General features: G+C 37.9%; 1 protein-coding gene across 1 annotated transcript in view; it reads right to left on the bottom strand.

The window, feature by feature from the left end:
• The window catches only part of LOC131062017 (uncharacterized protein YNL011C), a 255936-nt gene that overhangs the window by 176003 nt on the left and 65854 nt on the right, over positions 1 to 14079 (bottom strand). Inside the window, exon 5 of the mRNA XM_057995873.2 lies at positions 10814 to 10857. Within this exon, the coding sequence (XP_057851856.2) occupies positions 10814 to 10857 (44 nt within the window). The remainder of the gene's footprint in view (positions 1 to 10813; positions 10858 to 14079) is intronic.

Here is a 14079-nt window from a genome sequence, read left to right as displayed (position 1 = left end):
GGAACTTTCATTAGGGCTCTGAGTCGCGGAATAGTCAAATCCTGATAAATGTGAACATCCTCCCATAGACCATCCACCACTTCTATCCTATCCAAAAGGGCAACAAGTTTGGAATGAAAACAAGCTAACCCTTCAATAAATTTCTCAGTTGCAGCAAAGACATCCTCCACCCATTCCTTGGCATCCTAGGCTACTTTCCTGATTGTTTCGGCGTCATCAATGACCTCTTTAGGGACAGGAGGACAAAAGATGGATCTGCTTCCCTGAGCGGATGTTTGAAGCTTTTGACATGTTCACACAAGACCCTGTTTTCACTTTTCAGCCTTCTACATTTTTCCTAAATTTTCTACATCTTCTCTCTCGTGGCCAAGGAAGATCCATCGAAATCTTCTGCAACCAACGTCGCGGAAATGTGCCCCAAATCAATTTCTTTGATCACATAATCACTTGGTGCAATTTCATTCCTATCTTTGTCTGCCGCGAGCTCAACTAAATGTAGAACCCTGGATCCGAACTCATCTCTCATGATTCTGGAAAACTTATGGAAAGCTTTCTTCTCTACTGACTGATCCATTCTTTTCAGAAGTTCTTCCAATTCCCGTGTGTTGACGTGTCTGAAGTCGCATTGCTGCAAACTCCATACGGCCAACGCAGAATAGAATAGCCAACTGATTATCCTATCCTCTCTTGAGATAAGGAAGTCTCTAATGCTATTTTCTAAGTTTGATCAGAGGAGACAACCTCAAGGTTTCTTCGTCAGGTCTTGACTGCGGGATCTCTCAGTGGCTTGATGTGTTTTTGCTGGAAACACAAGGGGACTTACGATTTGCAACAAGCTAGTCTGTTGTGATTCTCGAATTACGCAATAAAGAGCAAAAGGAAAGGGTTAGGAGATCTAAAACTAACAACACGGGTATGCGGGTAGACGGATTCAACATAACCAATTCCTGCTTGGCCAGAATGGCTCACAACCTTGCAGGAACGGTGCAATCTTCAAAGGGACTTGGAAGATTTTCAGACTGGAGATGCACGGCTAAGCACCCAATTCTGGCGCAGCTCAGACGGACACCTACAATTGAACTAAACACAATCGAAGGCTCAGGTTAACCACACAAAAGGATACACAATCAGCATATCCTCAGTGGTATGAGCCCGAATCTATCAAATACCTGCACACCCAAAATAGAAAGATCTATCTAAAATGTTGAAAGAAACCATGCAAACAGGATGAAAACAAGACAATAAACACCAAATCAATGTTTATATATTGATTTCAACTGCCTATTACAACAATTTCTGCAACATCTCTATGCTACTGCTAAGATCTAACCTATTCTAACTCTAAAATCTAACTATCTAACCATCTAATCAATTGTCTGACAAAAATCTCCAACTATCTAACCCTTTACAAAAGAAAGGCCTCTGCCTTTTATAGATTTTACAATAATGAATCGAAGGCTAGGATGGACTGCATCCAAGGGTCCTGACCTACCTTCTAGAAGCTGGCAGCTTTAACCCATGCCCAATAAATTCTCAGTTATCCAACCAACAAATATCTCAACTACCAACCACTTTTGGCTTTAATTCAGGTTTATCCAGTCTTCTTGGTGGTTGGGAATAGTTATCCACAAAAATATCTTGCACGGGACCCATAGGCAGTTTACAATAAAGCAATTTCAGCTTTTTAGGAATTGAATTCCTTGAATTAAATCCAGCTGTGCACTTTCTTAATAATGCATAAACTGAGTGTTCTTTTGCTTTTTGCCTTCAATTTCGCCGATGGACTTTATCTTTGTTCAGCGGCACGGTTCCCAATGCTTGGTTGTCCTCGCGCTCTTGCATCTTTTCTTTTTCCCGTCTTCAGCGCCTGGCCTTGAATTGCGATCCTTCCTTGATTTGCGTTTGAGGTTTTTCTCTTGGTTCTTCGATGACGTCTTGCGATCAATCAACCAATTTCACTTCATTAAATTAATTTGAAAAATTAATTAATTAATTTAACAAATATTAAATTTAATTACGATGTCTGGCTTGAGAAGCTCTTTGTGAGATGTATCTTCAAAATGCTTCTCCTTTCTATTCGAATGTGAAATCTAATACTTGGTCGATTTACTTCTGTGTGATTTTACCTTTGGAGTTTTGGGCATTTTGAAATCTTCTTATAGCGCGATTCTGAAGGTTTGAAGAGCTTCTGCAAATTTTAAAACTCTAACTCTCATGCTTTTCTGGTGAATTTCGGAGAACTTAGACGCTATTTTGCAATTTTCAAAAACTTTGAACCCTTTGGCTTGTTTGGAATTTCACCACTTTTAACCTTCTGGTGAATTTCGGAGCGCTTGGGGTTTTTTGTTCCAGCTGAAGGGTAATTTTCGGATCATTAAACACTTCTGCAAATTCGGAGTTTCAAGGCGTTTTTACAAATTTCGGAGTTAAACCCACCCGTTGCAAATTTCGGAGCATTTGAACTTTTTTTGCAACTTTATCAAAATTTCGAATTTTGCCCTTAGGGTCCGAAATTCGGCCCTCTGGGCAACTTTGCCAACTTAAAGTGAAACTCGGACCTTTCAACGTTTCTGCAAATTTTAAAGTGAAGTTCGGATTTTTAACGTTTTTGCAAATTCGGAGGTTTTAACGTTTTTGTTTACTAAGGCGTTTTCGGACCATCTAACACTTTTGCAAAAAAACTTCGGACCCTTTACCCTTTCTTGCAAATTCTACGAATTTCGGATCCTTAGGCATTTTTGGAATTTCGGAGTTTTCAAGCGTTTTGGGCGAACTGGGAATATTTTCGGACCTAAACTACCTTTTGGCAAGTTTTTTACCTTTTTTTTTTTTTTTCGCCCCAGGGTCCAAAAATGGACGTTTAAGTGATTTTCGGGGCTTGAAGCGCTTTTGGCGAATTTCGGATCTCAAACGCGTTTTTAAACTCGACGCACTTTCCATTTACCTCCCAGGGTCCGAAAATGAGGACGCTTAAGTGGTTTTCGAACCTTGTAACATATTTTGCAAAATCGCGTTTTTTAAACATTTCGCCCCAAGGTCCAAAAATGGACATTTAAAGTGTTTTCTGACCTTGAGGGTCTTTTGGCAACTTTTCACTTTTTCAACTTTTGGCTTCTGGGTCCGAAATTGAGCATATGGAATATAACATTTAAGTATAAGTGAGTTATATTCCATATCTACTTTCAGGATGTTTGAGAGTAGTTTCAGACATCCAGGAGTTATATTGCAAATTCTAGTTTTTGGAGGATTCCTCAGTTTTCCAGACTTAGTCAGATTTCAGGATCAGGACATTCCAGACTTAGCCAAATTTCAGGGTCAGGAAATTCCAGACTTAGCCAAATTTCAGGGCAAGACAGAAAGGCACAAACTGGGGGGTCCCTGTCCAAGACGGGGATGGGTGTGCGATTCGCACAACACCGTGCTAGTCAATTTCCTTTTCTGGTTCCTTGCTCAACCTATCCTTCACCTAATCAGGAGTGGTAATTGATTGATCCTGAATTTCCATCTGCGCATGCTCTTGTGAGACTTCATCTCCTCAAGGATTAATTCTACGAAACTATCCTAGCGTGGCTCTTCTAGATGAAAAGGAAAGTTCTTGCCTTTCCACCCTTAGCTGATTGGGCCTGTGTGAAGCGTTGATAGTAAGAACATCTCGTGCTGGAGCACTCTCAGGAAGATTGCCCTATGGCGTATTTTGCTGGATTTTCTTGTGTACACATTTCCACCTCCCGCACACTGGAAGAGCTAGCTGGCGATTGAATCCCTTCCACTCTTGCCCTTTTCTGTGATGGTTCTTCCTGCTGAACTTACGACTGGGTTTCCTTTTTCTTTATTCTTCTTGGCCTCTTCGGAGCACTATTTCCTTTACTAGGCTCAACTTCTTTTTGTTGAACTTCTACTTCCTAAGCCTGGGCTTGTGAAGATCCCCCTATGGCCTCACTATGGGAATCCAGATTTCCCATTAACTAGTAGCTCAAGCGAACATTTTTCTCCTTCAACGCCTTATATGTCAATCAACCCACTGCCTGGTGAACTTTAGAACCGGCCTGGCTAAAATGTCTAAGTGATCTACCTCGGGTTCTGACCAATCTGACAACTAGATGGGCTGATCCTTAACCTTTCCAAACTCCAGCTGCACTATGTTTGTATCCTCTCTCACCTGATCTGGGACTTGTATTATTTCACCAATTCTAATAATGTCAAGGGGCAATCTGCAAAACATTTTATTTCTGATCTCAGGATCATCCTTGGCACCTGCCCAATAATCTTCTAGGTGAAACTTGTGGACAAATTTTAATCCAACAACCTTCCTGATTTTACGATATGGATCATAGTAAGATCTAGAGGTGTAGTATGCCAAGCGGTAGAATACCAACTCCTCTACTTACTTTTAAGCTGCTGCCAGGTTCAAGCAAATTTCCACATAATCACCGAGGACAAGTGGGAATTCAAATAGACAACTTTCTTTTCTTCTTATGAAATTTGTCGTAGGCTGTCAATTGCCTCATAAGATCCAGTAGCACTAGTTTATCAGATGGATTCCTCGGTAATTTATATGGTTGGTACGAGAATCCTTGCATCCTGATATAAGTGAACTTTGGAAACTGCAGGAACGAGGTCACAAATTTCTGTACCAAAGCCCTAGCTTGTCGCGACACTCTTGTGTGAAGTTCATTCTGCATAAATCTAGTCAAGTACATAGTAGAAGTGCCATTTACCAGCCTTAAAGGACTAGTGTTGTACAGGTATAATTGAGGATAGCATTCATAAACTTTCAATTGCGCTGGCCCACATTTGTTGATTGTCATGTCCCGACCTATCAACAACTTCTTACCCAAAGAGAAAACCAAAATAGATAAATAAAGGGACACCATTGATTAAAAAATCATCTCATTTATGATACTTGACAATTTTCTGAAATAACATACTAGACCAAAGATTATAAGACCTGACAAAAATCATGCATCAATTAACTAAGGACAATTATTATCTAAGGGTGGTGACAACTGGTGGAGGAGCATCTCTTCAACAAGCTAATCATGCAACTGATGATGAAGACTAGGATCTTAGGGTCTTTGTGAATGTCTTTTGTGTGTAAACTTTTCATGTATTCAATAAAGACCCCACCATGTAAACCAATGTCACAAATTAGGCATCTTGATAAGCCAATTTGGACAATTTGGTCAATAGGGGTAGTAGGATGTTTGTTTTGGTGTTTGATAGGTTTTTAGGGTGTCTTAATGGTGTTTGGTTGATCCAAGTTGTGTGGATCCCAAACTCGTGGTGCTTGACAACTTTTGTGTCAAAATGCAACTTTTGAAAATGCAACTTTTGAGAGCAAAAGTGCAACTTTTCAAAGTTGGGTTGTTGTAAGCCTCTCAACGGCTCCAACCTCTTCAAAATTCGGTTGGCAACCATTGGAGAGGGCTATAAACCTTGTGGACACGATTCCCAAGGTTAGATTGATTGTGGTTTGAAGTTTGGAAGCAAATAAACACTGAATAAACTGAGTTTTCCCAAAAATTCCGAGTTTGCAGAGATTGTACGTCCTTGTACGGATTGAATTGGACAAAACCATTCATGGAGTAGTTGGAGGGTCGAATCACCTTTGATTTGGCGGCGGTCTGAGGTCCTGAACGTTTGTAAGGAGAACCCTTCAAATTTCTGACTGTTACCTGGAAAGTAAGGGTTTGGCTAGGGTTTTACCTAAAAATGGCCATATCTTGCATCTCCTTCCTCTAGAAGTTCTTTCCTTTGGTGGAGTGCAGGATTGGTCAGTATACATTAAGGCTTTCATGGGTTCTTGCAGGGAAGACTTGGTTGTGAGGAGTAAGAGACAAATCTAGCTAGGCATCTCCATGTGACTACCTCATGCAAAATTAGGACAGTCACCCTAAAACCTTGTAGCGGTGGATCCTAGGCGTGCAACCCTAGAATTAGAAGTTATTTACCATCCCCCATATGCTCATGAAGTTGTTTTGCAATTGGAAATCTAGAAATGTGAGTTGCTTTGTAAATTAGGCCTAATCGCCCTAATTAGGTCTTTAGGCTTCTAAAGGGTTCAGACCCCTAGACCGCAGATCTTGCCAATCCCTTTTGGGGATGAGTATAACTCCTTAAAGGGTATCTGGAATGGTAAATTGTTTGTCAGGTTGTTTGCAATTTTCTAGAGTTAAGGGCAAAATACCCGCTAAATAGGGCTACTAGCCTAGGGGGTAGGTTTCCAAAGGAGGTATAGCACATTGATGCCTTAGTCTAAAACCAATGCTTGGAACAGGTCTTAGATGTCATGTGTGGACCAAATCCAAGGCCCCTAAGAGAAGGAATTATGGTGAGGCATGTTGGGAATGTTGAGGCTATTTACTCATCTTGAGTAGGTGCCAGTCTAGAGGAGTGTGAGTAGTACAAACCTAAAGGTGTGGAGTCCTTGTAGGATCCTTGTTACCATTTGGAAGGGATCAAATTGAACCTATTGGACATGTCCTTAGGTGTGAGAAGGCCTCTGCATCAACAGCCTTTCTAATTAACAAAGGAGTGAAAGGACAGGAACTTAGAATGACAATACTACGACCAAATAATGATAGGAAGTCCAGAATTAAAACAAGGCTTTCAATAGAAACACATTTGCAATAATACGTGATGGTAACTAGAATGTTTTGGGGAAAAAATGAGTCAGAATAGAACTTAGAAATATGAATTCACAACAAATCAATTCTCAATTCAGAGAAAATAGAATAGGAAGATCCCTCTAGGGATCAGGCTTTTATCTTCTGACTCAATATCATATTATTGAGTCAGAAGGTTGCAAGGGTTTGGAATTTGTCACATTCAATTATCTTGTATTAACAAGGTCACATCGAGTTGCAAAGATCCAGTTTGTCAAAGTTTCAAGATTAGATTGTGAATCTCAGCATCGAGGGGAAGTATGTAGACAATTGATCCTGCGATCATGCAGCTCCAGTGAGGAGTTCAAACTTAAGTTCACTACCGTATTGACCATCAAGCTCGGAGTCAAAGATTTTCCATTCTTTATTAGATCTAATTTGTAAAAATTTTATTGTTAGTATTTTTAGTCAGCCAATTTGTTTTTTCCAGCAAATAAAGCATTTTGTACATGCAATTCTTTAGTTAGCTTGTTCGATGAGATTTGTAATATCTTAGTTTAGATTTCTGATATATAAAATAGTTCGAATAATGCATGTAATAAGTTGTTGTTTGTATCAGCTTTTAAATAGTCAAGATTATCTTGGCTATTGCTGCACAACACAAGTGGCTAGTTTACCTGATGGATGTGAAATCCGCCTTCTTGAATGGTTATATTGATGAGGAGGTATATGTGGACCAGCCTATTGGCTATGAAATTCCAGGCAAAGAAAAGTTGGTTTACAAGCTCCAGAGATGATGGTTAGCAGATTTATCGAATATTTTGCAGTACTTATCTTCAAACACAACCTTTTAATTATTTTCTAGAAGCTGCCAATACTTAAAAGATTATGCTCTAACTTTGGCACATGCAAAGTATCATGAATTAAAGTAGTATCTTCATGCTTAGTTGTCAATGCTAGGGTACCTCTTCCTATTAATCAACCTCTTTATAATCACCAAATTTAACTTGACTTTTCACAGAGTCATCTAGCTTGACAAAAAGATCAGATTTACCTATCATACTATTTGAGCAGCCACTGTCTATTTGTTTGAGGTTCCTTGGTAAAATTGCATGGAAAGAATGTTGAGTGCTTGGCCTCTTCAAAAGACTCTTCAGCATAGTTGGCTCTTGATTTTTTCAAATCTGATTTCTTCTTTTTGCATTCAGATTCATAGTGCCCATACCGGTCACAATACCGACATTGGATCCATTTTTATTAATCACCCATCGGACTACTTTGCAACATTTCAATCTGCACACTTCCACTATCAACCCCTCAAGACTTTGCCTTCCTCTACTCTTTCAATTGGCTTGTTGTTACACTGGTTCCTTTTATGATCAGGCTCTCTAACTGATCGGTTATCATCGGCCTTTGATTGATTATGATCGGTCTCTAATCGGTTATGATTGATCTCTAATTGGTTATGCTCAATCTATAAATGTCAACCAACCAATTTTACCAACTATCTGTCTTCCTGCCCACGTGGAGACCAGAAGTCTATTTTCTGCTCAACACCAAGCTTAAAACACACTAATTATGGTGAATGTCGACAAACTGAGAGTAACTATCAACTTCAAACCAAAATTAGAAGCTTTCTTAGCAAACAAACAGAACAAGAAGGATAAACCAAAATTGAGGAAGAGTGATGCTCTCCTGCATTAGGCTACCTTTGCACAAAAAAAGGATTCATGAGGTCATGCTCATGAGTTAAGCAACAAAGTGACCTTGTTTGGTGATTTTTGGTTCATTTAACCAAGAAGCATCCTCCAAGAAATGATTTCTCCACTTTACCAAATACCGAAAATATTCTTGCTTTCGGTTCTTCCTCAACAGATGTCTATCAAGAATGCATTAAATATCTAACGGAGCTGATCTGGTTCCTTGTTGATCCTCTTTGAATTGCAACTAAGCCTCTATTGCACTTTCCACTGCATCTCGTTTATAAGGACATAGATCTGCTGCATTAAAAATAGGTGAAATGCCCATATCTGAAGGAAGGGCTATCTCATAGGCATTTGTTGAAAATCATACAAAGATTTCTAAGTTCAAACACACCCCTTGGATGCATGCCATATACAATACAAAAAGGACCGAAACATGTACTCCTATTTGGAGAGTGTTGTGACCATTTCACACACGTCATAGTGAACCTAAATAAGTGCGTGGCATATTCCCCATTGTCTAATTCAAGATAAGTTCTATATCCCGAGCTATTCCTAGATTTATTTTTAGTTAAATATTATAATAGAATGTATTCAGTTTTTGATAAAATTATATTTATTATATATTACAATTCTCATATTAAGTTGAAATGATTGTCTCAGTACTGAATACATCAAATCCCAAAAGGGGACATTACACCACTCCATGATGGATGCCTAATACCTGCCATATGGAGTCAAGTGGGATATGGTACTCCGCCCTTGGGCTTAGGAGGGATGGTTTCGACGACACCCTATCCAACTAATGGACTAAAGGAATTGATTAGTAACTCACTTACAAACTGACTTTATATAATTATCTGATCTCATCTAGGAAATATGATAATCTGTTAATATTCAACAAATATAATTCTAACAGTCGTTAATATAGCAGATTTGATAACATTTAATATAATTCATATTTCAGTTTAAGTATTATTTCATATATGTTCTCTAACTTTGTTGTCGGAAAACAATATACAAAGGTACGCCTATAAAACCCAATTACTTATTTATAGATTTGGCCAAATTTGGGTTAAATGAAAGCGTAACTAATTAGGGGACTGTTAGCCTGAATTTCATGTAAACAAAAGTTCCTTCTACTTAATGCATCAGCAACCTTATTTGTTTGTCCACTCTTATGCTTTAATACAAGATTAAAGCTTTGAAGATACTGTACCAATTTAGCATGCCTCTGATTTAACTTATGTTGGCTGTTTATAAACTGCAAAGCATGATTATCTGTGTAAACAATAAACTCCTTAGGAAGCAAGTAATGCATCCATTTCTTGCTCATGCTACAAATGAAGAACAATAAAACATGAGGCAGAGAATCGTATATCTGACACAGCAGATTTTTTGATAAATACCTATTCACTAGATCCTCAAAGGATGAGACAATGAAGGTGACACAACAATAGATCTGGATAAGGTTTCTCTTAAACGTATGTAATATCTGTAGGCATTTTTCACAAGACTACCAAAACCCAAGTATTTTCAGTGGATGAAAAACACCGAGCTTGTTTATGGATCTCAAGAATTGAACAAAACAAGGGGTACAACTATGATCCTCCTCAGTCTAGTAAAATAGTTTGTGTTTTCCCAGATGATACAGGGAAAGCAATTACTAATGTTTGATTCAGAAATTCAATGTAACTGCATGATAAAAGAAGCAGATGAATTCAAAAAAAAGTAATCACATAGTAGATATTAGATTCTTCAATAAATAAGCCCATATTGGCAGAGTGTGATGGGGAAATTGTGTTGTTGTTCTTTCAGACAATGCTCAAACCCCATTGGGGTATTATATTTAAGTTTTTATGTTGGGATGAGGTCCCATGTTTGTGACCTCACCGGTTCATAGATGCAGATCAGAAGTGTTTACCCTCCAAAAAAAAATATTGAATAAATATTAGCTTTTATAAAAATTTGAGGATTCCAAGAAATATTAATCTCTGATATTAATTTTTAAATTAATTGCTTCCTAGAACAAGAAGTCAGTCAGCCTTAGTCCCTAAACAAAAGGTGTTGATCTAATCTCAAAAATAAGAGAGGAAATTAAACATCCATAGAGATATGGGATTAAATTGAAGTAATCGCTAAGCAAAGGACACAAACAAGGGTACTAAGAATTTATAAAGAAGCAAAATTATTTAGAGAAAGGGAATAATATGAAGGAGAATATCAATTATAAAAGGAAAATTGCATGTAGGTTGATGTTTGCAAATGATACAATATTAATAATATATTTCACTAGCTTATAGAAAGGCATCATCTTGAACCTTTAATAATTCAAATGTGTACCATGGTTTACATCACATATTTCTGCTATTCATTGACCTGCATACTAATGAGTTTAAATATATATTTTGAAATATGGATATCGATTCAAAGTATGCATTTGTGGTAGCAGATCCTTTATTAAACTATCATGAAACTAGTTTAGAGAGTGAACTAAAAGAGTACCTCCCATTTCCAAAACAAAAATTTTCAGTTGCTCGCCGAAGAATCTGCATCATATGTTCAGAAAAATGGTAAAAATTCTATATTAAGAGGACTATCTGAATTAAAAACTCCAGAAAAACAAGGTTTATTTTTATATATTCAGAAACCAAGACTATAAACATATATTAAGCAATCATATTCACCTCCTATATTAATTTAAAATAAAATACATAAGCATCAGGCATCATCTATTTGTTGTTAATGCATTAGTAGCTTCTGCAAGATAAGACTCTCCTAACCTATTAATCTCCTTTGTTCTGTTTTGATTATGTTATCTGATTTATGCTTTCCGAACTGAATATGTTTATCGGATTACAACATTGATCATGATTATGATATTGACATTGATAAAAGAAGGATTAGATCGACGACTTGCTTAACATAGTTAAGCGTCGATCTATGCTATCGGGCTAGTAACCCGATAGCACATTAATGTCGATCCATAAATGGATCGGCGTTAATATGCTATCAGGGTATTAACCCGATAGCATATAGAATGCTGTTGTTATCGAGTTTAGTTCATAAACCTATTCGGGCCATTAACAAAGCATCTTAACTAAACACCGCTTCGAACAAGAGTTTAATTATTAATGTTAGTTACCAAACATAACATAGATCGGGATGTGCACTATGAAGAGGCACCGATCAATGGGTGCCTTGATCGGTCATGTCTAAATGACATGACCGGTCAAGACATCCATTGACCGGTCCTCTAAACATATAAAGCCCGATATGAATCATTTGGAGAAGACATAGAAAACGTAAATGATCTCTCTCCTTCAGCCTGCAAACGAAACAATAAAATATTAGACAATATTATCACATATATATAATAGTTCTTTTATTGCAATTGAATATAACTTTACATGGTATCAGGGCCAAGTTGACCGAACTTGAGGCTATTCAATTTTGTGAATAATTTAAGAACAAGGTTATATACTACATCACATTTCTCCAATGGCCAGCGCAATCAGATTCGAAGACAGACTCGGAGGTGGCAATGATTTTTCAGCCTGGAAGTTCAGAATCCAAATGATCTTAAAGGAGAACAAAGTGGATTCATTTGTTCAAACTAAAAATGATCAACCTGAAAATGAACCTGACAAAACCGCATGGATTGAAGGAAATGAAAAAGCAATCAAAATAATAGTTGATGGGGTGAGAAACAACATAATGCCCATCATAAGAAAACATCAGACAGCCTATAAAATGTTCAAAGCACTTGAAAGCACATTTGAGATATCAAATGCAAGTCGAACTCTGGCATTAAAACGAGAAATAAATCATATCACCATGAACAAAGGGGAGACAATCAACGCCTACTTTATGCGGATATCAATTCTAAGAGATAAACTAGCAACTTTGGATTACGAGATCCAAAGCAAAGAGTTAACACTCATTGCTCTAGATGGGTTGCCTAGTGGATGGAGTACATTCATCCAAGGCATCAGTGCGAGGTCCAAGTATCCTAAGTTTGAAAGATTAAGGGACGATTGTCTTCAAGAAGAATCAACATTGAACAAGATGGGAATAAAACAAAAGAACATAGATGAAGACCTTCAAGTCCTAAATACTAGCACAAATAAGACAACCAAGAAGAAGCAATTTAGGAAGAGGAAGGGTCATCAAGGCAAGAACACTTCAAAGAAAGACCTATCACATATTCAATGCTATGGGTGCGATAAGTTCGGACACTTTGTTGCAAAATGTCCAGAGAGAGCCAAACAAGCCACATTTGCCAGAGCAGGAAAATCTAAAAGAGAAGATGACTCCCATAACTATGTCCTCTACTCAGCACTTACAAGCCATGCATCAAATAAATCTAACTCCTGGGTGATCGACAGTGGTTCATCCAGACACATTACAGGGTTTAGAGAAGTGCTAGACTCCATGACAGAGGATAATGAAGAGGAAGTAACCATCGGAGATGATTCCTCACATCCAATTAGAGGAATTGGTTCCTGCACCATCAAACTAAAGACAGGCATATCATTGCAACTCGAAGGAGTACTGTATGTCCCCGGCATCAAGAGAAATCTAGTCTCCATATCAACCCTAGAAGATAACGGATACAGAGTAACCTTCATGGCGAACAAGGTGTTGGCTTGGCCGAGAAACTCTTCCATCAAGAAAGCTAAAGTCATTGGTCAAAGACGAGGCTATTTGTATGAGCTGTGCACAGAGCCCAACCTAGCCCTAATTCATGAGGCAACAAATGCAAATGAAATCTGGCATAGAAGACTAGGCCACCTGAATTATAGAGCTTTGTCATCTATGGGAAACCTTGTCACAGGTTTACCTAAGTTGCAGCAATATCATTCAGAGGCATGCAAGGGATGTGCCCTAGGTAAAAATATCAAGGGTGCCTTCCATAATAGTACTAGGAAAACAAGCAAAGTATTAGAGTTAGTTCATTCTAATGTATGTGGACCCATGTCTGCTCCCTCTCTAGGAGGATGTTTGTATTATGTAATTTTTGTTGATAACTACTCTAGGAAAACTTGGATCTACTCTCTGAAGTGTAAAGAATCAGAAGAGATCCTTAGTAGGTTTAAAGAGTTTAAATCACTGACAGAGAACTACACAGGTAACAAAATCAAAACCCTAAGGACTAATAATGGGGGGGAATACACATCAGAATTATTAAGAGATTTTTGTAAAAACTCAGGGATTAAGAGGGAGTTAACAATACCTTATAATCCTCAACAAAACGGGGTAGCTGAGAGGAAAAATAGGACAATTGTAGAAGCTGCCAAAGCCATGATTCTTGATCAGAATCTAAATATCAATCTTTGGGAAGAAGCAACTAACACTGTTGTGTATATACAAAACAGATGTCCTCACTCTAGTCTTGAAGATAAAACTCCTGAGGAAGTATTTACCAAACTAAAACCATATATCAGCCGCCTTAGGATATTTGGGTGTCCTGTCTATATACATGTACCTAAAGAGAAAAGACTAAAACTAGAACCTTCTGAAAAAAGGGAAATACTTGTAGGATATAATGAAACATCCAAGGCCTATAGAATATATATACATGGTCAGAAAAATATTGAACTTAGTAGGGATGTAATCTTCGAAGAAGACTTAGCCTTCAAAAGAGCCTTAAGTACAATAGAGCTTGAAATCTATATCCCCACTCCTAACATAGAAGAAGACCCTACTCTTGAGCTTCAGAGGGAGAATCTTGAGGAAACTATAGGTGAAATTCCAATCCCACCTAGAGA

The sequence above is a fragment of the Cryptomeria japonica genome, chromosome 2, assembly GCF_030272615.1.
Source record: "Cryptomeria japonica chromosome 2, Sugi_1.0, whole genome shotgun sequence".
NCBI lineage: Eukaryota > Viridiplantae > Streptophyta > Pinopsida > Cupressales > Cupressaceae > Cryptomeria > Cryptomeria japonica.
This window is presented reverse-complemented; position numbering and strand designations above follow the sequence as displayed.